Source organism: Pristiophorus japonicus, chromosome 18 (assembly GCF_044704955.1).
Source record: "Pristiophorus japonicus isolate sPriJap1 chromosome 18, sPriJap1.hap1, whole genome shotgun sequence".
Lineage (NCBI taxonomy): Eukaryota > Metazoa > Chordata > Chondrichthyes > Pristiophoridae > Pristiophorus > Pristiophorus japonicus.
Genome location: NC_091994.1, coordinates 26,484,779 through 26,510,259, shown reverse-complemented (window position 1 = coordinate 26,510,259; position 25,481 = coordinate 26,484,779). Strand labels below are relative to the sequence as shown.

The 25,481-nt window shown below is 40.5% G+C and overlaps 1 protein-coding gene across 4 annotated transcripts; it reads right to left on the bottom strand.

Annotated features, from left to right (window-relative positions):
• Positions 1–929: 929 nt before the first annotated feature.
• On the bottom strand, positions 930–25,031 carry mbd3a (methyl-CpG binding domain protein 3a). 4 transcript variants are annotated; one of them, XM_070859796.1, is made up of 8 exons: positions 24,759–25,031; positions 17,142–17,240; positions 16,180–16,339; positions 13,997–14,134; positions 13,045–13,135; positions 9,719–9,896; positions 4,423–4,557; positions 930–1,556 (listed from the first exon to the last, which is right to left on the bottom strand). In XM_070859796.1, exons 1-7 carry the CDS (start codon positions 24,872–24,874, stop codon positions 4,428–4,430), a joined length of 912 nt encoding a protein of 303 aa, XP_070715897.1. In that variant the 5' UTR covers positions 24,875–25,031; the 3' UTR covers positions 930–1,556; positions 4,423–4,427. The 4 variants fall into 4 exon arrangements, with proteins under 4 accessions (XP_070715897.1, XP_070715898.1, XP_070715899.1 ...); XM_070859797.1 differs by having other exon boundaries at positions 16,186–16,339; XM_070859798.1 differs by lacking the exon at positions 17,142–17,240.
• Positions 25,032–25,481: the final 450 nt, after the last annotated feature.

Genomic DNA, 25,481 nt, shown 5'->3' with positions numbered 1-25,481 from the left:
TGGCTAACATTTATCCCTCAAACACCATTAAACCAGATGATCTGGTCATTATCATATTGGGATCTTACTGTGCACATATTGGCTGCAAGGTTTCCTAAATTACTAAAAAGTGACAACACTTCTAAAGTACTTCATCGGCTGTAAAGCATTTTGGGACTTCCTGAGGTTGTGAAAGGTGCTATATATAAGCAAGTCTTTCTTACTAATTTTGTAGCATAACATGGGGTGCAACACCACCTTTCGATCACCCACCCCCCCAAACAGGCTCATTGCAGTCTTATGATTTCCTACGATCACGTTCAACAGCACCTCCCCTCCCCCTCCCCGACCCACCCCCCAAACCCCCTGGGCTCATTGCAGTCTTGTGATTTCTTATGATCTGAGCTGGATAGCTAATATCTTTCGCATGCACCCTTATCCAATCTTTCCCAAGGCACATTGGAACACTGAGGTAAGGCGAGATACAAATTAAAATAAAATAGATTAAGACAGCAAGTGAATGTACTGGTAAAGAGATGCCATCAAATCTGACCTTGATTCAACTAACTACAGAACTCAGAACAAACTTCTAAAACCTGGCTCGTTTATCATCAATACATCTTCAATGCTTGACCCAATTGCAAATATACCCTTTGCCTCAGCTTTTTAAATCTGCGAGACATCTCATCCATAAAACAAAAAATCCCAAAGCATGACAATTCTTTTATGGGTCTTTTAATAATGTCTATTGTGTTATTACGGGCTTTTTTTTGTTGCTGTGGATTGAGACTCAAACTACTTTTACTTTGCATCTTTGGCAGTTATTACATGTATATATAGGCTGCAACTGAATCAAAAACTGAGGTGAGAACTACTGTGAGGCACCCTATAACCTAATCTCATGGAATATTTGGGTTCACCTCCAAAATAGCACCAGTTCAAATAGAAAACACTTAGCAATGAGATTTTATTGACAAGCTATTCCAGCTTTTACAGTTTGGTTCCACTACACATAATGTACAATGACTGAGGGTGGGGAAGAATTGGAAACATGCATTATAAAAACACTTTCAAAACAATTTTCCACAGAACATGCATGAATGCAGTTTCCATTATACCTCATTACAGGATTAAGAATACAATATTCTAGAAACGTAACATACAAAACTAGAAATACTGGATTCGTTCTTTAGTGCTCTAGTCAAAGATGTACATATGCTTATTTCACGATTAAACCACAAACAAAAGGATATACCTACCAATAGACAACTTGCACATATCAAATTTTACAGTATTTTACATAGCTTTAAAAAAATGTGAGCATATAAAAACAAACTTCAGGTTTAAAAATGATTACTGGCAATGGTCTACATGCCCATCACAATGACTGTTTCCATCTGACAAAAAGCACTTTTTTTTTTTTAAACTGGAAAAGTAGTTCTTCAAACATATTATAAACCAGTTTGGATGTGGAAATTCCAAATGATTCAATAATTCAGTGATTTGCATCCTTACGAATATTTTCACTCATCTTTATGTCCACACTTCCCTGAAAAATATTGGATTCTAATAATATCCTGCCAAGAAAACAAATGAAAATTCATATTGCAGAATAAAATGGATCAGATATTGTTGTAGGCAAGCATTAAGCCTCTTTGCTAATTCACTCAACACCTTCCTTTATTTGTGCCAATTATAAATTGGCATAAACTGAATTTCATTGAAGACTTGCTATAGATTTCTGACTAGTTTTAGATTCTGACTCAGTCTCCAGATGTCAAAGGACAGAGTTATATTCCAAAGAGTGAGAGCATATTATACTAAAAATGTAGAGTGACGCAGCTGGCCGCACAGTATGTTTCAGCAAGTATTTCAAATGGCTTAGCCAGAAACATTGCATTGACATCAAAGATGTGAGCTCCCCAATGGTATAATAAGCAAAGATGTGGTACCAAGCCACACGGCCTTAGTGAGAAAACATTCTCGGGACAGATAAAGCTCCCCTCAGCAATGTATGATAACCCAGCATCACCAGATGATGGCAAGCGCTCATTTATAATAGCAAACTGGAACTTTTAAAATATATGGAAAGTTATAATGCATCTTGTATAATATCCAGGCTATCATAAATAGCAGAAACAGTCATATTTTATGGCCTCCACAATCATCTTTTTCTCCCTCCCAGTGAGCCCATTCAATTTAAACACTGTGGTACAAGCCAGTGACAGGTCATTTTTGGTGCATGAAACTGCCTATATGTAATAAATTAGAAGGTAAAAGATTGCCCATGTAAGCTCGAGATGCCCAAAATCATCTCACTTTGAACATTTAGGTGCCAGAAAGAAAATTAAATTGAGCTGGATTCAACCCCAGGCTCAAAAGATGGAAATTGTGGTTTTGAGTACTATCAAATTACTTCCTGGCCCAAGCATTTACATCAATAACGGAAGAGACAAATAGGAATATGTTCTTTATGCCTGATGTGTCAGAGTGAGACTTGTGGTATTAATTAGCATACTAGAAATTCTTTCTAAAGGGCTGCCCGAGCTTACAAGTGCCAAATTACTTGAAGCCCAGTTTAACAGCTTAAACACACACCCATCCACGTGGGGGCAAAAAAACTACCTAAATTGAGGTATGATTTAGAGAGAAAAAATAAACCCGAGATACCTGTACTGACATGTCCAAATGGTGACATGGAAATTAGCATTTTGGAGTTTAACTAGGCCAGGTAATCACCTGGATACATCACCTGAATGGCTTGAAACAACATTACTGCCCTAAACCTTTCCTTCTTAGTAATACATGGATTTGAAACTCAAGCCAAAGCCACAAAAGGACAGTTGCTGGAATCCCTCTCTAAGCTTCTGGGCAGGGCATGTGTATAAGCAATGGGGAGTACAGCCTTTTTGCCCCATTCTGCAAATTACCTGAAGATTCGTTTGGTAGCATTTGAATGTCTCAAACCTCCCCCACTTGACTGCAACAACATCTTCAACATATATAATTTAATGGAAAAGGGCAGTCACAAAAGGAATGCAAAAAACACAGCCAAGTCAGCGGGCAAACCAAGTTGCTAGCCCAGAGAGCATGGGCCTGTGTCGACATGATGCACTACAGCCTGTTGCTGCATTTCGATAGTCTGATGTAGGACCTCAATGGATGGGGGAGGTGAGTGGGGCGACTGATCTTGAAAAGGACCATAAACTGTTTTCTATCACCTGAAGCCATGGTGATTGAACCTGGATCACGTGACAGACAATCTGAGGCATGTCTGTATATCAGCCCAAACCCCTGGGTGGTGGTGCAAAGGAAAGCAGACATGACCAATCATATAAAACTATAGGGTTAGTGGCTTTAGGAGATTTGATACAAGGGTGAGGCTCCATCCCAAATGTAGGGACATCCGGAATGACATCATACAATTGTAGAATGGTCAAAAGGCTTGCATTTATATCGTGCCCTTCACAACCTCAGGTTGTCTCAAAGCGCTTTACAGTCAATGATGTACTTTTGAAGTGTTAGAATGTAGGAAATGCAGCTCAAGGCTTTGAACACATTAAAAGGTTCTTTAAATCAAGCAAGTGGTCCCCAGATGGACCATCCTTCTCCTTGGGAGATGGCTCCTCCCATTTCCAACTGGAGCATTCTGTACATTTCTGGCCCAAACCCTCTTCAGGTTTAGTGTTGAGCCGTCTCCCTTGGTATGACAATAGCACCAGGCACATAGGAATTGTATTTGGTTGCCTTCTTTAATAGAATTAGACTAACAGGGGACGACATAAACCATGTTCAGTACTGGTACGTACAGAAACGTTGGTCAACTGGTCAGATTTTCCTTTGTGCTTATGCTTATTAACTAACACATTCTTAATTGATTCTCGACATTATATGAAGCCAGTCCCAGTAAGCAGACAAAAAAGTGACATGCAGCATTAAAGCCTTTTATTTGGCTTGAAGTCAACACGGTTCTATTTGGCACCCTAAAGCGAAATCTGTGGCTCTTTTGTCAACTAAGACAAGGTTAAGCAAGAAAATAGAGGATAGTACAAGCAACTGATTAAAAAATCATAACCAATCTCATTAATTCAGGAACAAAACTATAAATTAAAGACGCCTATCCAAAAATAAGAGATTTTAAATGTAAATATTAGATTCATGGACAAGAAATGCTTTCCTGGGTAGAGGAACTTGTATGCAGCACGGGTACTGCGCAGATTGGGATTAGACAATTTCACCATATACTGCTACCAAAAGTGGCTGTCAACCACTATGTCGCTTTCCCACGTCATCAATCTGGTTCAACTCCAGCAGAGTATGGAGGATGCTGAATGAAAAAACGTATATTTTGCGATGTATGTCTCGTCAGTGTAAGCTCAATGCAACCTATAAAAGTTCACAGAAATTGGACAAACACCTAGATTTTCCACATCCTCAAGATACCTTGGCTATACATCCTCCTCTTTATCTTGTGCTATATCTGACTCCTTTCCAGATTCCTCAGCATGTGCCAGCATGTCAGCCATCAGTGCCTCCTCCAACTTCTTCCGCACCTGTTGTACAAGTTCTTCTTGCTTCCTGCAATAAATACATGTGCATATTTTAATAGTGGTACGCTCAGCTAGTTCTTCAAGGCTGATCAAATAACAGTGTTACACAACAGACAAATCTCAAATGGTGTGCTAGGGTCTATTTCTGGATCATGGAGCCTTTTACTGTGGACCATGCAAGAATTTTAAAAGCATTGGGAGGTATGAGCACAGATCCATTGGCCACCTTTAAACCAGTATCTCTCCACTTCCACCTCATGAATCATCTCTCATTTCTGCCTGGTCAATTGTTCCTCACTGAAGTGAGCAATGATTGTCAGCAATGTTTGCAAATTGTGGGCCTGCAACTGTTTGACTCAATGCCAGAAAAGATGTAAAGTTGCTTATTCTTGTAGTTCGGTACTTTTTCTTTTGCTTTGAACAAAAGCAGCCCCCAATTAAATATTAATCCTAATAAATCAGTATTATTTCCCCTGTAACTGAAATGGCCTTGACAATTTTTTTTACCCCATCAAAATATATAAACAACCCAACTTTCAGAGAACTGACTACATTGCAGACTTAAGATTTGAGAGAATTTGTCACAGTAAGCATTTTCTTCTGCATTCTCTCAGCAGCCAGGTATTAGCAAGGTGAATGCCTGAGATAAATGGACTTAACTTGAAATTAACTAGGAAGCCAAACGAGTGCAAATTCCCCAAAGGGGAAGGGGGAAGAAATTAATTAACTGTCTTCACTTTTCCATTTGATTATAATTAGTTCAATGAAATACTGTCACAAGTTAGATTATAGGTAGGGGTGTTTAGATGATCAGAACAGCAGCAAGGGTGGGTGATTTTACTGCAAGTACATGCAAAGCAAAGCTCACTTACACATCCTAAATTTAAAAGATGTCCAAATATTACATGGCACCATAAGTTTTAATTTAAGTAAGTCATTCATTTAAAGTTAACTGGTCATTGCTAATGGTACAACTTAGAGATATCAAATGTAATTTAAGATTAACTTTTAGGATTGGATTCAGAGTGCTGGTAAGCATTTTTACAACAATGTTTGATATGTGAATGGGAGATAGTAATCGCACATGACACTGACAACAGTGGCAGAAAAAGTTGACACCCAGGTTTGTGTAACCTCTTCTAACAGAGGGATTGGGAGGAAAAGGAACAGGAGTAGGCCATTTAGCCCCTTGAGCCTGTACCACCATTCAATGAGATCATGACTGATCTGCGACATAACTCCATAGACCTGCCTTTGCCCCATTTAATACCTTTGGTTAACAAAAATCTATCAATCTCAGATTTAAAATTAACTGATCCAACATCAATTGCCGTTTGCAGAAGAGTGTTCCAAACATCTATCACCCTTTGTGAATATCAAGCTGGTCGATGGACAGGAAACAAAGAGTTGGGTAAACAGATGCTGTTCAGACGAGAAGTCATGTACCATAGGGGACAACTTTTGTTTTCTTATACTGGAGTATAGGGGTCATAAAAAAACCAAAAATTGTTGGCTTTTTATAAATAAGAACATAGGAACAGGAGTAGGCCATCAGCCCTTCGAGCCTACTCCGCCATACAATGAGATAATGGCTGATCTGCCACCTAACTCCATATACCTGCCATTGGTCCATATCCCTCAATACCTTTGGTTAACAGTAAGCAATCAAAGAGCAAAAGTACAAGAATAAAGTAGTAATGATGAATTTATACAAAATACTGGATAGTGTGGGGTGTACAGAGTTGAGCACTATTATAGAAATGTGCCAAACTATGACTTGAGAGCATAGATTTATCAGGATGGTGGCACGTTCTATAGTTGTGAGGGGCTCAAAATTGCCCCCTGCCGATTTTTGGCGCGCTCACCCGAGGTGTGCCACTTTTGTCCTGTTCCAAGTGCACCGAAAATCTTCCTCCTGACTTTGGCCGCTGTCCGGCCTCTCCTCGGTGGTGGCGTAATGTGGGCAGTGGATTGGGGGCAGAGCCAGCGTTCCGCCGCTGAAAACAGTGCTGGGACATCTGCACATGCGCGTTCGAGTGTGCGCGCATGCGCAGTAGCTCCTCGCCCCCAGCATGTCCTGTAGCCTGAGAGAGGGTCCCGATGCTCCAGTTGCCGACCCTATCCCTGGCCGAGTGGTCAGATGAAGGTAGGACTTCTATTTTTTTTGTTTTTGATTGCTTATTACTTTTTGTGCTTTGCTTAGTGCTTTGTAAGTCTTGGTGCTTTAAGTGTAGGTCCTCTCCCCTTCTTTCTATTTTTTTTGTTATTGATTGCTTATTACAAAGCACTAAAAGTAAGTCTTGGTGCTTTAGGTGCAGGGCCTTTCCACTTCCTTCTATTTTTTATTTGTTATTGAATGCTTATTTTTGTGCTCTGTAAGTCTTGGTGCTTTAGAATGTATCTACTACCTGCGCTGATTTCTTAACTCTCCACAAGGGTTTTCTGTATGGCCACAAGTGGCCACATAAGCTGGCCTAAGTTAGTTTGGAGCAACTATTAACTGTCCAAAGTGGCTTAAATGGCCAAAACTGGCATAAGTGGCTGGTAACGCCCCCTTTTGAAAAAAACTAAACTAAACAAAAAAAATCCTAACTCACTCACTTACTTACACTGGCGCAAATTGAATGTGCAAAATGGGGATTTTTAAGATACTCCAGAAAAATCAAGTTGCTCCAAAAGAAATGGAGCAACTCCTGGGCAATTTTGGGCCTGAGGAAACTCGAGATACTGGGACTATTTCCACTGGAGCATAGAAGGCTAATGGGAGATTTAATAGTTTTTTTTAAAAATTATGAAGAGTTTTGATAAGAGTGAATAGTGAAAGACTAGTTCCTCTTGTTGGGGAGTTGGTGATAAAGGTCAGTAATTTAACAGTATCACCAAGAATGCAAGGAGGAGTTGGGGGAAATTTCTTTACACAGGGGTTATTGTACCAGGAAGTGATTGAGACCAATGCTGCTTTTAAAGAGAAAATTGGATAAATATTTGAAGCAGAGAAAGATACAAGGCTATGGAGAGAGAACAGGGCAGTGGGATTCATTTTAGATTGTACTAACAAAGAGCCAGCGTAAAGTGTCAAATGAGTTCCCTTCTGTGCTGTAAACTTCTATGGCTCACTTAGAAGTGGGACTAATTTTGATTGACTTGATCATGCCAAAAGCAAGTTTATTGTAAATTAGTTTCTAAATCAAACTTGTTCTTGATCCAAATCCAACCCTTCACCATCTCAAAACCACTCGAAACAAGAGTGGTATTTAAGGGTAATTGGCATGCCCATTTTCTAGTTAAAAAAATCAACTGCAACCCGAGTAAGTTATGTTTTCATTTGTCAGGGTCCAAGATCTAAGTCTCCCATACAGGAAGAGAGTATACCTAACTTGTAGTAACTTAATTATTTGGGAAAACCATGTATAATTAATGCACAAGAAATGATGTTACAGATAGGTGGTGCACATTTGGTCTCCAGTTGTACAAGGACTTCACCATAATGCCAGTTCATTTTGACCTGAAGCTAAACTGAAATTGACTCACTATTCACCTATAACTCCTCTCCATTCCCTCCCCCCATCAAAAAAAGATATCCAAGCAGCTGTGGAGGTGGAAAGGTACGAGTGTGACATGTGAAGAATACATAATATTCAAAGAAAGATGATCCGACAAGGTAGGTAATCTTTCTTCATTGAAGCCTGCTTCACACACCAGCAAAACAAATCAATCAAAGTAGTAGCATTCAGTGTGCTGGGTGAGGGGTGGGGAAAGAAAGGGATGGTAATGCCCCTATGGAGGAACGGTACAATGGTCAGGACTGAACTTCCAAAAAGCATTGTTGTTCTGCAATTAATTCTGGAAAGTAGTTTTTAGCATGCGAGTAAGCAAGGCCCGCGAATCAGCTGTGGAGAAAAAGCTTCAATCTCCCCTACAGAATGCGCTCAACCATTCATTTTGTGTCTATGGTGTTTGAATCACAGAAAACAAACAATCCGAAAATATTACTCAAGTCAGAATGCCACAAACATGACTAAACTATAAGCGTGCATTTAATCACTTTCACAAGCCAAACCAATGCTAATACCTGTATTGCCGACATGTGTATAAAACAGGTTATCCTTCAATGATTCAAACACAAAGTATCCTGGAAAACTATGACAGCAACACAAACCTAAACAACAAATGATTTTTAAACCGATGTTGAATGCTGAAGATGCTCCAGAATCTGAGGGAACATCATGAGATAAAACTAACCAACTTAGAACACCAACACAAAAATATTTCCCATTTTTCTCCATTATTGGAGGTCCTGTGGGAACTAATCATTGTATTTACCACTGAAAGCTCGACACCCTGCTCTAACAATCGTCATCTTTCAATAAGCAGGTAACCATTAAATGTATTATTATTCTTCTTAGCAGTCCCTCGTATCAAGGATGACTTGCTTCCACACCAAAAAGGGGATGAGTTCACAGGTGTTACAACGAGGTACCTGATATTCCAGGTCCCGAACTAAATATTGAAGGGTGGAAGATGCCTGTGCGTGGACTTTTTATTTTAAACGTGTGGTGGCCGTTGCACATCAGCCACCACATGGGCTTGACAGAGCTGGGTCTCGGTCCAGTGGCAAGAATTAACCAAGACGACCGGAGACCAGCTCTGCTGCACGGACCTAGTGCGCACACATATCGCGGTGTGGGCTGGCCTGTGCTGCCCCTGGGCTCTCACCTCTTCTGGGCCTCGAACTCTCGCCTCTCCTGGGCCCCAATCACGTCGCTCTGCAATCTCTCACCGCTCCTTCACCCCGACCACGCCGCTCCTGCTGTACCTGCCCGCGCTCCAATCAGCGACCTGGATTATGATGGTGTCCAATCCAATTGCCCCCATCTAAATCTGCACCTTCCTGAAGCGGCTCATGCTGTACCTTGCAGTGGCATGTCGCCGCCACGCCACTCCTTTTAAGGCCCCAACATTAAATGTATTAGACTCGGACTGAAATGTGTTGGACGCGATCTGAAAGATTAAATCTCGTCTTCAGTGAGATCCTATCTCTGCCAGGGGACAAGATGTTCAAGGAAAATTATTTTCCAAACTAATACAGTAAATATTAAAATTATTGCTACAGTGCACAATATTTTCATATGTTTTAATAGTATACCTCAAGTAATAGTTACTGAGCGCAGAACAATTAGTATTCCTACCGAATGTCCTCATCAGTGACCATGAAAGCTTTGCAGAGAGGTTGAGAGGTATTCAGCCATACTCCAGGATTCTTTTCCACTGCTGCAGAGAGTTGGCCAGTGATAGGATTGGAACTGGTGTGTAAAGCACTTGCTATAGCAGACAACAACGTTTCATCTGTGCATCCTGGCCCCACACCTGCAAAAGAAAATATGCAAGTAGTTTCAATTATTAATCAAAATTTTCTCATGAACAAGAATGTTAACAATAGTCATCTTCCCAAGTCCCATGGCACTTGCTTTTCTTAAGTAACTGATATCCCAGATTAGATAACTTTAAAAAAAAACTTTTAGAAGCAAGACTGCCAGTTTCTTCAGATGATTAAAGTTAACTTGTAAATGGTTTATGGATCAATGCGGGATCATTTATAACTCCTGTTTTTTTTTTTGTTGACAGTGACATCCTAATTAGATATTGGAAAACTCAGTAGTATACTTATACTTCTAGAAAGCATTTGATAAGGTTCCACGTAAAAGGTTACACAGGCTTAAGGCAGTGGGTAAAATGTGGGAATGGATAAGGAATTATCTAAAGAGAACAGTGGATACTAGTTAGGCAAGCAATTGTTGGGATGGTGAGATGTACTGAGTAGAATGCCCCATGCATCAGTGCTGAAGTCCTTTCTAGTTCTAATCTGGATAAATGACCTGTATTCAGAAACAAGGTGGTAACGGTTGCAAACAAGGGGGCAGCGAGTCTGATGAAGCAGGCAAAGAATTACAGAAGGACCTAGACAATATGTTGCAAGTGGACAAAACTATGGCAGATGAAATTCAACATAGATAAATGCAAGTTCATACAAATGGAAGGGGAAAAAAAATTAAGTGTGGGGGGGTTGCAGTAATCAATGGTGTCAAACTAATTATGGGAGAGATCAAGCGATCTGGAAGTGGTAAAATACTCAACTCTGACTTGTCCAGTCATTGCAGAGCAGCAATTAACAAAGCAAAACAGAATTATAGAGTGATACAGCCCAGAAAAAAGCCATTCAGCCTATTGTGCCCATGCTGGCTCTTTGAGAATATTGAGTTATATTACCAGATCAACAACTTACATTTATAGAGCGCCTTTAACGTAGCAAAAGCATCGAAAGACATTTCACCAAGATGTAATCAAAAAGATGGTGAGCCAAATAAGAAAGGATGATCAAAAGATATGTCAAAGAGGGGAGTTTTGAGGAGGATTTAAAGGGAGTGGAGGAGACGTTTAGGGAGGGAATTCCAGGAGGTCTAGACCGTGGAAGGCCACTCTGATGAAGGTGGAGTAAAGGGAGACTTTTTATGCATCCTCAAAAAAACACACGTTGTCCCCTTGTAAACTACTGCCCCATCTCTAACCTCCCTTTTCTCAAGTTCTTAAATGTATTGTTGCCTCCCAAATCCATGCCAATCTTTCCCACAACTCCCTTGGTTTGAATCTGCGTGGTGGATGTGGTTAGGGGCCGGGGGGGGGGCTGGAGGAGGTTAGAAATTGGACAGGATGAAGCTACGTAGGGAGTTGAACATAAGGATGAGAATTTTAAACTTGGTATTGTGGGGACCAACAGCCAATGAAGGTCAGCAAATATTGTGTGATGGGTGAGTGGGACGTGTTGCGAGATTGGGACGTGGGACAAGAGATGTGGATAAGCTGAAGTTTACAGAGGATGGAAGATGGGAGGCTGGCCAGGACAGGTTATGTTAGTCATAGAATTAAGCAGTTTTTGTGATGGAAGATATAGGGTCAGAAGCTCAGCTCACGATCGAATAGGACACTGAGGTTGCAAACCGTGTGGTTAAGCCCAAATGAAGTCGCTTGGGAGGGGGGAAAGAAACAGTGGTAATGGTACGGAGTTCGTGATGGGAGCTGAAGACGATGACTTCTGTCTCACTATTTAACTGGAGGAAATAGTGGCCCAGATAAGACTGGATGTCAGACAAGCAGTGGAGAGTCAAAAGAGCTGGTGGAGAGGTACAGCTGATGTCATCAGCATACGTATAGAGGCTGACCCCATATCTGCATATGATCTCACCAAGGAGCATCATATAAATGAGGAAGAGGAGGGAGCCATGAATACGTCCTTGGGGGGGTGGGGGGATGGGGGACTCAAGCCAACGGTACAGGGGCAGGAAGAGAGGCCATTGCTGGAGATATTCTAGCTACTATGGATAGGTAGTAGTGCAACCAAGTGAGGGCAGTCCCAGTGAACTGGATAATGGAGAAGTGTTGGAAGGGGATGGTGATGACATGCGAGTCAAAGGTTGTAGAGAGACTGAGGAAAACAAAGAGGGATAATGTACCATAGTCAGTCAGAGATAGTCATTGCTGACTTTGGTTAGAGCCATTTCGATGATGTGACACTGGTGGAAACCTGATCGGAAAGATTCAAACAAAGCAAGTTATGAGAAGGATTGGCATGGATTTGGGAGGCAACAATACATTTAAGAACTTGAGGAAAGGGAGGTTGGAGATGGGGCAGTAGTTTGCAAAGGGGCAACGGTGGGATTTTTTGAGGAAGGGGGTGGTGGTGTTTTTGAAAGTGAGGGGACAATTACCCAAAGATAGTGAACCATTTAATCAGTGCAGTTCAAGGCCATCATGCTGAAGTGATATAGTGCTCTGGTCAAGCCGCACCTTGAATATTGTTTTCATTTCTGCTCACTTGAGGCATAAGGGAACAAAGCAGAAAAGCTACAAAAATCTCCCAGCGCTTGCCCAGCTCTAGTTCCAACCTGTGCATTTTTTGTTTCAGACTGTACATGATTCATTTATCCAACTTATTTTGAGGACTAGGGGAAGGGGCAGAGGTTAGTGACTGGTCAGGTTTTTACTCTTTTCCTGTCCTCTCATTAGAGGGTGCCAGATCATGCAGATATGCTGTGTTTTCTACTGTCATGAGGTAGAAGAGGGAAATGTGTCTGCAGGGGTGATCTGTGCTACAAAGAGCAGTTCTAATTGGGCTGAATTGCAGTGGATTTTGGAGTAAGCTCCTAGAAGCACAGGTGGGGCTGGGAAGAGAAAGAGTCTTGATGCATGCCATGTTGTGAAAAATGGCAAGAAGCTGCTGGAAGGCTAAAATCAAGCTGAGAGTAACTTGCCTATTTCTGCTGGAATGGAAACATATCATAGCATGAACTTCCAAATTTATGACTATTCAATTTTAGTACACAAAATCAAAATGATAAATTATTTTCAGATGGTTTAGCCCATGAGACACAAACTGCAAATTCATTCCACAAGATTTTTAAAAATCTCCTCCCTGATCCCAAATAAGAAAGCAGGCAATGAGACTATAAGTTGTGCTCACCTTGTAGACCTTTAGGTAGATCCATAGTCTTGATTATTTCTTCTGCAATATCAAAGGCGTTCAATCCAGTAAGTTTTTTCTCCCAGAATAACTAAAAAAAAGTGTTAAGGAAAAGAGTAAATATTTTTAAAAGTAAATCGTTTTGCAAATGTGCTACAGATACATTTGTTGAAGAAATATTTTAATTGGAAACACAGCAGGATTATCTTAAAACTAAGAGCAATTTAATGAGAGCTTTGATTAGAAATAAAAATGGAAAGCATTTAAAAACCATGAGCAAATACGAAACTATATCGGTCGGTCATCACTGCCCAACGTGCCTGCTGTGTGTGCAGAGGTTGGGGTGGGAGGTGGGGACGACGACGACAAAATTGAGCTCAGAATCAATGTCCTGCTTCATCAAATAACCTGCTAACACTCTAGATTTACACATGAAGCATCCTCATTTTGGCATGGTGACAGAATGTTACTGATGCCATTAAAACAGCACCTCTGCAATCATCAATACCTTTGGGAAGAGAGGTATGAGAGGTGAAGACAAGGGCTGGGGGGAAGGAGGGAGGGAAGGGCGCTGGGGGCGGGGGGGAGGGAAGGGCGCTGGGGGCGGGGGGGGAGGGAAGGGCGCTGGGGGCGGGGGGGGAGGGAAGGGCGCTGGGGGCGGGGGGAGGGAAGGGCGCTGGGAGGGAAGGGCGCTGGGGGCGGGGGGAGGGAAGGGCGCTGGGAGGGAAGGGCGCTGGGGGAGGGAAGGGCGCTGGGGGCGGGGGGAGGGAAGGGCGCTGGGGGCGGGGGGAGGGAAGGGCGGGAGGACGGGGCAAGTGGAAGAGGAAGGGATTTGACCGCAAATGTTTTACGGGTCTCTGCCAATTTATAAAATGACAGAAATACCAAAAGTTGTTGCAATTTTGCGTGAACTTTGTACCGATCTACAAGTACATTACTAAACATCAGCTACCTGCCGGGGCTGTTCTACAGCTTTCTGTGGATCCATTTTTACTTTGTTGTTGGGGTGGTTGGTCACTTTAGTAACTGGTTGCTTGAAAATTGATGCCGTCTGTCTAACAGGTAGTGAAGTGTTCAGATCTGGTTTGCCCTGCAAATATCAATCAGTTCTTGAGTATGGATAACTTAAATGGTTAGGTGATCACTGAATATATATGTCTGAGCTGCAACTAGCAGCAACTTTACACATTTTAGACTATGTGTTGCTGAACACATTTCATAGAATCCACAGATTAACTTTAAATCTTAAACTTGTGGTCAGATTTAACACAAAATATACAAGATTAAAAACTTTTAGACACGATTATAATGCACAGTTCCATACTGCCACAAGATGATTGTTTATGGTATATGATAAATACTATATTCACTGCTTTTCTAATATTAAATTACATATGGGGAGCGCAGCAGCTTTGCATTTTCCACAGAGATAATGATTTCTTATTGAGTGCCATGCGATTCAGTGGTGTAGAGCAAGGTCCAAATTCCCCAATGATTTCAGTGGGGTCTAAAGTTAGTTTGTCATCAATTTTTTTTATATAAAAACTTATCGGACAGTCTTGCTCTGCATTTGTTTATTTTTACACTTCAGCCACCAATTCCACCCCCCCCCCCCTCCCCACCGCCAACGTCACTCCTACTGCATAGTGTACATAGGCAGACAGAATCATCCTCAGACATGATGCCCTCCACCTTCAAATGCCTGCTGACAGCCATCACCATTATACTGGAGCACTGGTCTGTCTTGAGAAAGGGGAAAAGTAAAAGAAAAAAAAAGGGGGGGAAAAAGTGTGACCAAGTGCTTCCTGATCAGCTTTAATGCCACCACTCCTCAAATAATAAGCGTTTGGCTCACTTAATCCTTGAGCTTTGAGTAATGTCTTGTAGGAATATCAATTGAAACAATTGTTACACAAACCACACTCAAATGTCCTATAAATTTGCAGCAAGTACTGAATATTACACAATATAAATAGTTGAAATGAAATATCCAATGGAAAGGCAACAAAACTTATATTTGTGAACCTAAACCCATTCAATATAGATGCGTTGTGTAAAGTATGCAACGTTACAATTATCTCTTGTAACTTTACATTGCCCAGCAGCCGTCACCCATGTGTTGGGACCCATGTTGCCATTGTAGTCACCCTGCACCAATCTAAAATGGACACCAAATCACTGCTACCCAACTTCAACAAGCCCAGCATACAATTAAAATGTTAAAAATTACCAGGCCCAATGTCAAAAATCCCTCCACATCATCTTTAAATGTGATTTCTATTTTTACACAAGAAAATTGTAATGTTTGGATTTAGACGTGCAAATATAGTTCTGAAGTGTTCCTTCAGCAAAATAAAAGATACTAATCTACTTTTAAGAATGGGTTGACAGGTAATACTTTCTAATGCTCAGTCCAACTAATTATTTCAGTACTGCAAGTTCAATTTCTTTTGGAATTCAAATTTGAAAGTGGCAGCTAAAGTATCCAAATAGGCAGGTAACAAAAGATAAAAAGGTGAGAGATTATCCTTGCTGGCCAGGATGATATGCCATTTTGGTCGACGAAAATTAAAACACAGGAGTGCAAAACCAGGAATATTGTTTGTTCATCCCCAAAGTACAGAATAAATGTAATATGAAAAAGAAATCATTATCTTATGCAAAAGGCATTGCATGCTGATATTTCTAGTTTCCCCAAGCATTTCCACCAGTGACAACAGATTACACACGATTGAAGATATCCGATTTTCAAAATTGGCAAGTTGCCGATCTTAACCATCCCAAGTGAGAGCCAGGAGCTTGATCAAAAAGGAGGAAGGAAAAACATTCCATATCTCAGGCAATTCTCACACACCTCCAAGCACCTGGTTATACAGTCAGTATTGGTAGAGGTCTGGAAGCAGATCTCCAAGGTTTTCATTGGCATGCCAAGCTCAAATAAGTGAAACTACTAAGGTTTACAGAGCAATTCAACCTCCAAAGAATGGAGTCCATTTTTCTTCCAATCTTAGGATATATAAAAGCCAATTGAGTTGATAAAAATCAGTATCAGGGATTAATATAAGGGCACACGGATCATTCTTCAAATCATTGGGAAATCCAATAAACTGGTGAAAATGTCGAAATCTCGAATACCTTGACCTGGTTGGCAGAGTCGAAGCGCAGCCGTTGTCTGTTCTTGTTCAGTTTGCTGATCAGCATTTTCCCTGTTCGGAAATCGAAGCTGCTCAGATCCATAGAGTTCCCCAGGTACCGCGCAAGCTGTGGCTTGCTTCTGAACTTCTTTCCACTTGGGCTAAAGTGATGCAAACAAAAAAAAAAGGTGTTTCTTATTGCATTATATAAGATATTGCCACTTTTTTTTTTAAAGAACTTAACTTCAAAGCAACTAAAACCTACTGACTAACATGGCACATACACAAGTGCATATACTGTAGACATGCTACTGAAACCACTGTTCTGCAGGGTCACAGATAACACTACCAGTCAACTAAACAGCAATCTAGTATGAAAGCCACTTGCTGATCAAATGGTATGTGATCATATTTTTATTATCTACGTTTCAGTTTTAGGTTAGGGGACCAGTCATGACAGTCCAAGAGAACATGTAGAATCCACACTAGTGGACATCACTAACAATTAACCTTCTGGCGTGGCACAATAGCATATTTTGAAGCACTCAACGTTCCACATAACAGGATGCTGATCACAGCCATGCAAAGTAATGGCCAGGAGCTTCACCAAAGGGAAGGGGAGAGAGAAAAAAAGTGCCATTTCTCAGGCTATTCTCACACACCTCCAAGCAGCTGGTTATACAGCAGCATTGAGAGATCTGGAAGCAGAACACCACAACATTTTCTCAGTCAGAAAAGGTGAACTGCACAGGGAGATTTTAAGGGAAAATTATATTAAAGCTGAAAGTCGAGGAAATTAAATTTGTAACAACATTTACACAGTCCCAGAAATTCTAGAACTTCTACAGTGTTAGTCGTTTGGCCCCATGATCCCCACATACCAATCTCCTGATCTCAATCACGCTAGAGAAGGAGAAGGTGTCACACGCTTCCCCATGGGGAAGAAAAAGGACTCTCACGCACCTCCTAGTGGACAGCTCAAGAGCTACATTGGCAGAGGCCTGGTAGCAGATCACCTGCCTCTCTTCTTGGCCAGGGAATGGTGCGTGATGTACAGGCAACCTAAACAAGAGGGGAGAAACACAATTTAAAATGGGGGATGGAAATGGAACATAATTAAGCATTAAGTATCTTCCCACCCAATCACCTTCACTGAGATAATCCAGAACTTCAGAATGATAGCACTTTAGACAGCAAGGGATTGGTCTAATAGTAATTTAAATGACAAATAATGTAGATAACATATATATTTGAACTATTCTTGCTGGAAATATATCTCTCAAACATCAATCCAATTTCCCAATGTATTTAAGATCTGTACTGATTATAGGTCTAGTTAGGAGCATTTGGGCTTCCTACTCACCAGAAATTTTTAATCTCAAGATGAGACCTGCAAATGCATATCAGAGAGGCTTGGCTTGAATTTTCATCCATACACTTTATCATTGTCTCTCAGCAAGACTCCAAATGCTGAATATTACTTACTGTGGATGACCTAACAACATTAGGAAGACACCTTCTAAAAATGAAGTAAATTAGTCATAACTACTGTACTGCAATTCTCATTTTTAATTTAAAAAACCCTATAGTTTTCTATTTCACACATAGAAATTGAACACACACAAACGGCCAAACTTCCCAATTTAATCAATTGCCAAAACCGTACAATCCAATCATGAACTATCATTTGTAAACATCAAACATCAATGACAGAGCATACGAACAACTGGGGCTGGCAATGATGGCAACTGCCAGTAAAAACAAAACTGACTTAACAGAATAAAGGCCCCCCACCCCACACCCTATAAAAGAATTATAAAACAGACTAGTAAATTTCCTATGGCATTATTCAATGATTTACAGAGAATGCTGTTTAACAATTGGGGATTAGGCCATACAACAGGGCTACAGACACGAGATCTAACTGTATTCGCAAAATTTTATCCTATTTAAAAAAAAAATTAAATTTCACAATGCGATGACAGCTGTAAATCAACAGTGTTAATTGTTATATGTTCCTTGCAGTCAATGTTTATCATGCGTCTTTATGAAATTCCAGGATCTTTAGCATGATTAGAACCAACCAAGTGGAAAGAAAGTACTTGGTGTTTAGCAACACTAGGGATATGGGAGGGTTAAGTGAATTTGGAAAAACAGGGAAGGGGGTTCTGAGAATTTGTTAAACTGGAAAGACGAGACAGTTTTAGGATTTGCAGCAATACAGGAGTTTAACAGCATTGGGATTGGACTGCAAAGGAAGGGAGTCTTGTGGTTTGGTAGCACTATGGAAGAGGAATCTGGTGTTTGGTAGAAAATATAGTTATGGTAGCACAGTGGTGGGGGAGGGGAAAGATAGTGACTTTAAAAAAAAAGATTTCCCCAGAAATAATGAACTGTTTTTAGATTGGTTCTTGGAAAACAGTTCTTTCAGTTGATAAACACCTCTAATTGCATATATAAAGAAACCAAAAAGTACATGGCGTTTTACTACGATAAAGCTGCTATTTAATTGAAAGTTGTTGCGTGTCAATAATTGGCTCACAAAATATTCAAAGTTATATTTTATGCTAGTTCTGTGCGCGTGCCCTGGGAATAATGAAAAACATCAATTCCTTTTGAGAGACTGTGGTTTCTCACAATCACCTCCTTCCAACCGCCCCACCCTCCTTTCAGGGAAATACTTTAGTGAAGGCAAGCAGACACATTAAAAAATGTATGTGCAAGTTTAATCATATTATTGTGAAATGTAATATTTTATGTCTTGTATTAAAAACTTTGTTTTGAACTCTAAATATGTACATTTGTAAAGAAAAATGCGAGATAAAAGCTTTTTCAAAATCAGCTTGAGTGGTTTGATTGAACTGAGGAAAATGTACCACTTAAAAAAAGACTGAACCAGAGTTCTAATTTATTCATTTTACAAATGCGAAATTTAAGCAAATCAGTGAAGTATGATGCCAGAATATAATCCAGAACATATGTACAAACACACCAGTTCAAATATATAGATTATAATTTAAAAAAAAGGAGTGGTTATACTTACCATATACTTGTTTTTCCAATTACAATTAAAACAAGGCTAAAGTAAATAACCAAAAATGTAATGATCTTTTGTCATAATAGATTAACCACATGAAGTGGCATAGTTGGTGCCTGTCATACAACCAACTGTCAGGAAAATGTGGCAATTCTACATCATTGGCTAGAAAAATGGACGAACTGCACAAGTTTTACTCGTCGGCTGAACATCAATGCTACATTTCGGCCAATTTAGAAAATGTTATTAGAATATATCAGGGTTTATAAGGAAAACTTGGGGAAGAGGGAAGATAAGAACCACTTCTACACTAGAAATAGAATAATCTAGATTATACTGGACAAACAGAAAAAAGTTTAATAAATCCATTTTTTTCATTTACTGTACTTACAATGAAACCTTTGGTCTGTTGTTTGAATGCACCAGTATTTGCAATGTTGATGGTGGCAGATCATCTCACCTTTTAATATCTAATAAAGGTCATATGATAGCATTTATCTCAGAGTCTAGGTTTAATTTTCAAGCCCCTGTACATAACCTAGGTTGCTATTTCCATGTGATATTGACCGAGTGCTGCACTGTCAATGTGCCATCCTTCGGATTGGATTTGTTGTTAAACTGTGATCTATCTGCCCATTTAGGTGGACGTACTATTACCCTTTTTTGGGGGAGATGAAATATCCCCAGTGCCTGGTCAGTGTTCACTCTTCAATCAACACTACAAAAACAGATTAACTAGTCATTTATTTCATTGTGGTTTGAAGGACATTGCTGTGCACAAATTGGCTGCTGCCTTTAACCTACAAAAATGTGATTGCACTTCAAAATAAATTAATTGTAAAAAAAAAAGTCATTAAGGTGTTCTTTCATTAGATGATCCAGTCAAGTTTTGACAAGAACCATTTTTCTACTGGATCATTCCCACCTTGCATCGGATAAGCCTGTTACTGCAATATAGTACATAAAGAACATGTCACATAAGCAAACATTTTGTTGAAGTTATTTGCAGGCAAGATGATCTTTGGACGTGATTAACAATTATACCCAATTTAACAGCACAGTCCTGTCCATGGGTTGTATCAAGGCAACATTTTTGAATGTCAGATTTAGGAAAATGAAATTTGTCAAAATCCTTCAGATTTAATCCTGAAAATCTAACATACACAAGTAGTTGAATCATTATTGCATTGAATTATTTCCAGGTACATGGAGGGCATGTTCTCTGTCTTGGAAAGATAGCAGATGGTGCACAAGTCCAAGACAAACTATAGGGAAATACACCAACATGGAAATGCCCTGTGCTCAACAAGATACAAAAGCAACAAAAAAAAAGTGTCTTGAAGAGAACAGACACAATTCTTCTCAAATGGCTTTGCAGTTGTTTCAACAGTCAGAGGCTCCAATGTGTCAACTGAGCAAACATCCCTAGTGTCGTCAATGCAGGCAAAAATCCTGGCTACTGTCTCTTTATTACCAATTTCATTAAGTACTTAAAACAATTGGATCTGCCAATTCAAGAGTGGCTTGAGTTGCAGATAAAAGACTATCACAGAATATTGTGCCACACATGGCAAACTTAAATAAATCTGTTACAAGTGCAGCTTGTGTATCAGAAACAAAAGGGTTTTGCTCAGTTAGCACCAAGCAAATGATGTACAGGTTTTGTATTTCCTTGTCTTGTGCAACAATGTAAGTAACCAGCAGTTGAAATGTTTTCAACTCAAGTTTCCTAGAAGCGAAGGGCCCAGATTTTGCAGTGGTAACGATGGCGAAACTCTCAGCGTTCGCTGTCATTACCCCGTTGAAACTGACTAACTTCAGGATTTAGCGCATGCGCATCTAAAAGCGGAAATCCTGACATTGCGGTCAGTCATTCCCTGCTCCTCCACAGGCTGCGCTGTGGAACTCCCCATAGCCAGCAACAGTAAAATCAGTTGAACTGATGGAAACAAGCTTTTCCGATCTAATAAATCGCTGTTAAACATCCCATAAAATCAGAAAAAGTGAAACCTTGTTGGAAAGGGGTAACTGGGGTTTTAACAGCATATCGACTGCTGAACAACCATTCTCGTCCTGAAAAACTAATTTTATATTTGTGGTATGTCAAATTTCTCCATGATAAAAATTACTAGATTTTTAAATTAATAAAAAGTTATTTTAAAAGTTTATATTTCAGCTTCTACCTTAACCCCATTGTGTATGTTCCAATCTTTAGTTCGCCCTCTGTAAAGTGAAATGATAGTGCTTTTTAATCTCCTGATTTGTTGACCGAGAATTCTTCAATGTGATTGGCTGCTTAAGACAGCTTGATGACATAATTGCTGCTGAAGACTAGGGATCCCTTTTGACAGCGCTATAATCAAATTAAGGTCGAGAGTTAAAGCTGACTGCAAATTCCGGCCCAGGTTTCATACAATAATGCAAATCTTGTGCTCTGAAATTCTGGCGGTGCCAGCTGAAGCAACAGTAGTAGGCCGTTCTTAGCAACACTGGGACAAAATGATACAGTTGCTACACAATGGTATCTACTCCTATTTTAGGGACACTTCTGACTGTTAAATCCAATACAGATTGCTTCATTTGATTCTAATAACTGAGATCTATCATTTGCTCAAATAATCAATGGCTTCACGGGCAAACACGTAGACAAACTTCCAATTATCAAATACCTCTTCACTTAAAAATCCATAATTTCATAGCAACTCTCAGATTGTGCAGTCATTGTAATAAATGCAGACTCAACAATTACTTTCAACATTTGCAACGCTGAGATGCCAGCTTGATTTGATTTGCAAGATTTATGGAAAGCATCATGTATTTTCAGTTTTCTAACCAAGTTTCTGAAAGCTGTGTGTTCCTGTGAATGGTGTAATACAAAACTAGCTTTACGGACTCTGTTTGTTATATGTCCCAAGCTCATTTTTTATAGTGTGTACATCCATTGTGGGAGCAGCAGGTACAATTTCTGAACTTCTCTTTATGGATTCCATAGTAAGCTTCTCAAATATTCTACCATTTTATATCACTTGATTAATGCAGGTGAATCTCACATCATTAGATCATTTGACCTTTTTTCAAATCAAATGCAGATTTTATACTTCTCAATCTTAAATGCAGTTGGTAATTTTCTGTTTATATATCTATTTGTAAAGCCCGCCCAATTTAGGAATAAGTTGCACTTTTGATTTCAGATTTAAAGCATCTTATGGGACTACAAGACAAATGTTGTATCACAGCATAGTGCACCCTTGCACAACTTCTTGGATTCTTGAGCCAGGGGAACTAAATAGATATGGCTGTCCCACCCCCCCCAGCAGTGCACCACATGAGCTACATTAAAAAAAATTGTTCCAAGATAGGAGTTTCTGACAGTCTACTGGGTTAAGCCATTATCTCAATTACACAATCAGATTATCCTGACTACTGCAAGATAGAAATTCTTTATAATGTATATTCATAATTATTGGATACATTTTGGGGAATTTCTGCACATTGTACAAATAAATATATACTTTTAAAATCAAAGAGCAGGCCTAAATACTTTACAAATAATAGTGGTACCATTTGGTACATCTGACATACCTAAAGATAAACGCAAATTAAGCATATTAGGACTATGATTATACATTTCAATTTATATGTCTGTTTTTTTTTTAAATTACCGTGTGGCAGCAAACAAAATAACTTCACCTTGGACTTATCACTACTCTTATAAAAAAAAAAAGGATGCTGTCTCATCTTTTTTTATAAGAGTGGTATATTTAAATTTTCAATTATTAATTTCTACTAGGGAGATTCTCCCCCCCTCCCCTTAATTATAATGAGGTAATTCTGTGCATACACACTCAACTGAGCCATTCCTACATAAATCCTTACATTTATTTTGCGGGTATAGTGACAGATGTAATTGTATGCCTACTGCATTGATGGCTCCAAGATACACTGGGAAAGAGAGTCCTACTGCATTCTAGGCAGAAGTGCATAGCTATATCACTTTCAGTGAGCAGAGATATGAGGTACTAGTCATGGATAGTGCCTAGACTAGATGCAACAATTTTTAACATTTAGTTGACTGCAGACTTTGCAATTTAGGTTATAAATCAAGTTTTTGTCAATAATAAATGACAGCTCACAATCTCTAAGTTTCTTTAAAAAAAATATGAAGCCACAGTAAAAATTGCTGCCTTGTTAACTAAATTACAACTTGTATCACTCTTCCCTCCTCCCTCAATCTATTTCCCCATCCTGCCTCTCCTGAAGACAGTGACTTAGGATCACAGGTATTTCTTGGACTGGAAATAACCACTGCAGTTCATCTAGCCAGTCCCAAAGGAGTTACTTTGGAGCAGGTTGCTACAGGCATCACCTTTTGTATGGCAAGATGCAACATTCAAGTCAGGCTTGAATGTTTGAAAAATCTTGCTTCAGCACTCTGGAGGGGGCAGGAATAGGAAAATAAGACCAATATTCCCTTTCCTGGTCGCTATCTAGCAACTCTGGATGGACATCATGTCTACTGCTTGGCTGCGATACCCCTAATTCTACTAACATTCACTGTCTCTACTCGCATATCAAGAATGGCCACCTGGACAACTAGTCTCAAAGACCTGCTCTACATTATAAACAGGTTAGCTTGCAAAGTACCTTGGCCATCAGGAACTACTACACAACTTTATAAAGTTCTGTAGTTTATAGTAAATGTAACTTAAAAACAGCATTGACAAACTGCCACGTGCTAAACTGTCCAACCTTAACATTAGACACAAATCTGGAGGGAGCAACAGAATTACAAACGTCCATGAAAAGTTTTATTTAAAAAAAATGTTTTAAATGCATTTTTAAGTCTGCATACAGAATGAGCCTGACAATCATGTGTGTAACTACTACTGGCACTGCTCCCATTACTAAAGTGTACAATGTACAGAAGGTGGTGACAACATATTCATCAGTTTGAATTTACATGACTTCGCCATTATGCTTCCGGTGCAGATGCAAGGTGCAACAAACCCCGTTTGGTGCAAATGTAACTGCTCACATTGCAGTACTGTCCCAACAGCCCAGTCGAAAGCAACTTTCAGAAGTGTCCATGTCAAGCGTTGCCTTTTAAATGGGAAGACGTCAGTGCATTGAGTGACAATGCAAAGACGAACAATAGGATGCGATTATGGAAAGTTAGCACAATGACACGGTTACTTGTTACTGCATCGACCGCATGCAAAATGTTTATGAAAGAAAGTTTAAGGCGTAGGCGGATCTAAACGGGTTTGCTTTTAGTCGAATCAGGGTAAATTGAACTGACCGTGGCCAAGGCCACAATGAGCCCCAACAATGCACAAAGCTGCAGCTGCTGCAATCCCCGCAGCCCGCTCACAGGGGAGGAGAGAGTGGGTAAAAGTGCACAGCGACGCCGAGAGCAAGGAACCGCATCCCCGGTACTGCAAGGGGCGGAGGACTCCATCCTACCCCTGGAGCCATTTCTTGGTGCAAAGCTGCCTTTTTACTGAGGGCCTCGGCCTCATTCCCTGCCCCGAGCACTCACTCACCTATAGTAGTACACGTCGCTCTTGCCCGCCGACAGGCCCGACTTTCGAGTCACTTCTTCCCGTTTCCAGCCCGAGGGGAGTGCGGAGCACTCGAAACGCTTCCTTTCCATCTCCATTGATGTGGACGGTAGTGGGGTCCGCCAAAGTCGATGCTGAGGAGGTGGTGGTGGTGGCGGCTGCGGGTATTGTCGGCTCGCAGCCCAGGCCACCGGCCGTTTATTGCTGCTCTCTCCGGCGCCGTCCAACTGCCCCGCGCTCCCTCCGCCCCGCGCACAATCAGCCGCCTCACTCCGCCGCGCAGCGCGCCGCCCGCCTCACTCCGCGCACAGCAAGAAGTGCCAGCGCAGCGGCCCCTGCTGCCGCGGCCCCACTACTGCTCCCACAGCCACTCACCGTGTATAACATGACCTACTACTCCCACTGCCAGCCACTCACTCACTGTGTATATAACATGACCTTCTGCACTCACTCACCGTGTATAACATGACCTACTACTCCCACTGCCAGCCACTCATTCACTGTGTATATAACATGACCTTCTGCACTCACTCACCGTGTATAACATGACCTACTGCTCCCATTGCCAACCACTCACTCACCGTGTATAACATGACCTACTGCACTCACTCACCGTGTATAACATGACCTACTGCACTCACTCACCGTGTATAACATGACCTACTGCTCCCACTGCCAGCCACTCACTCACCGTGTATAACATGA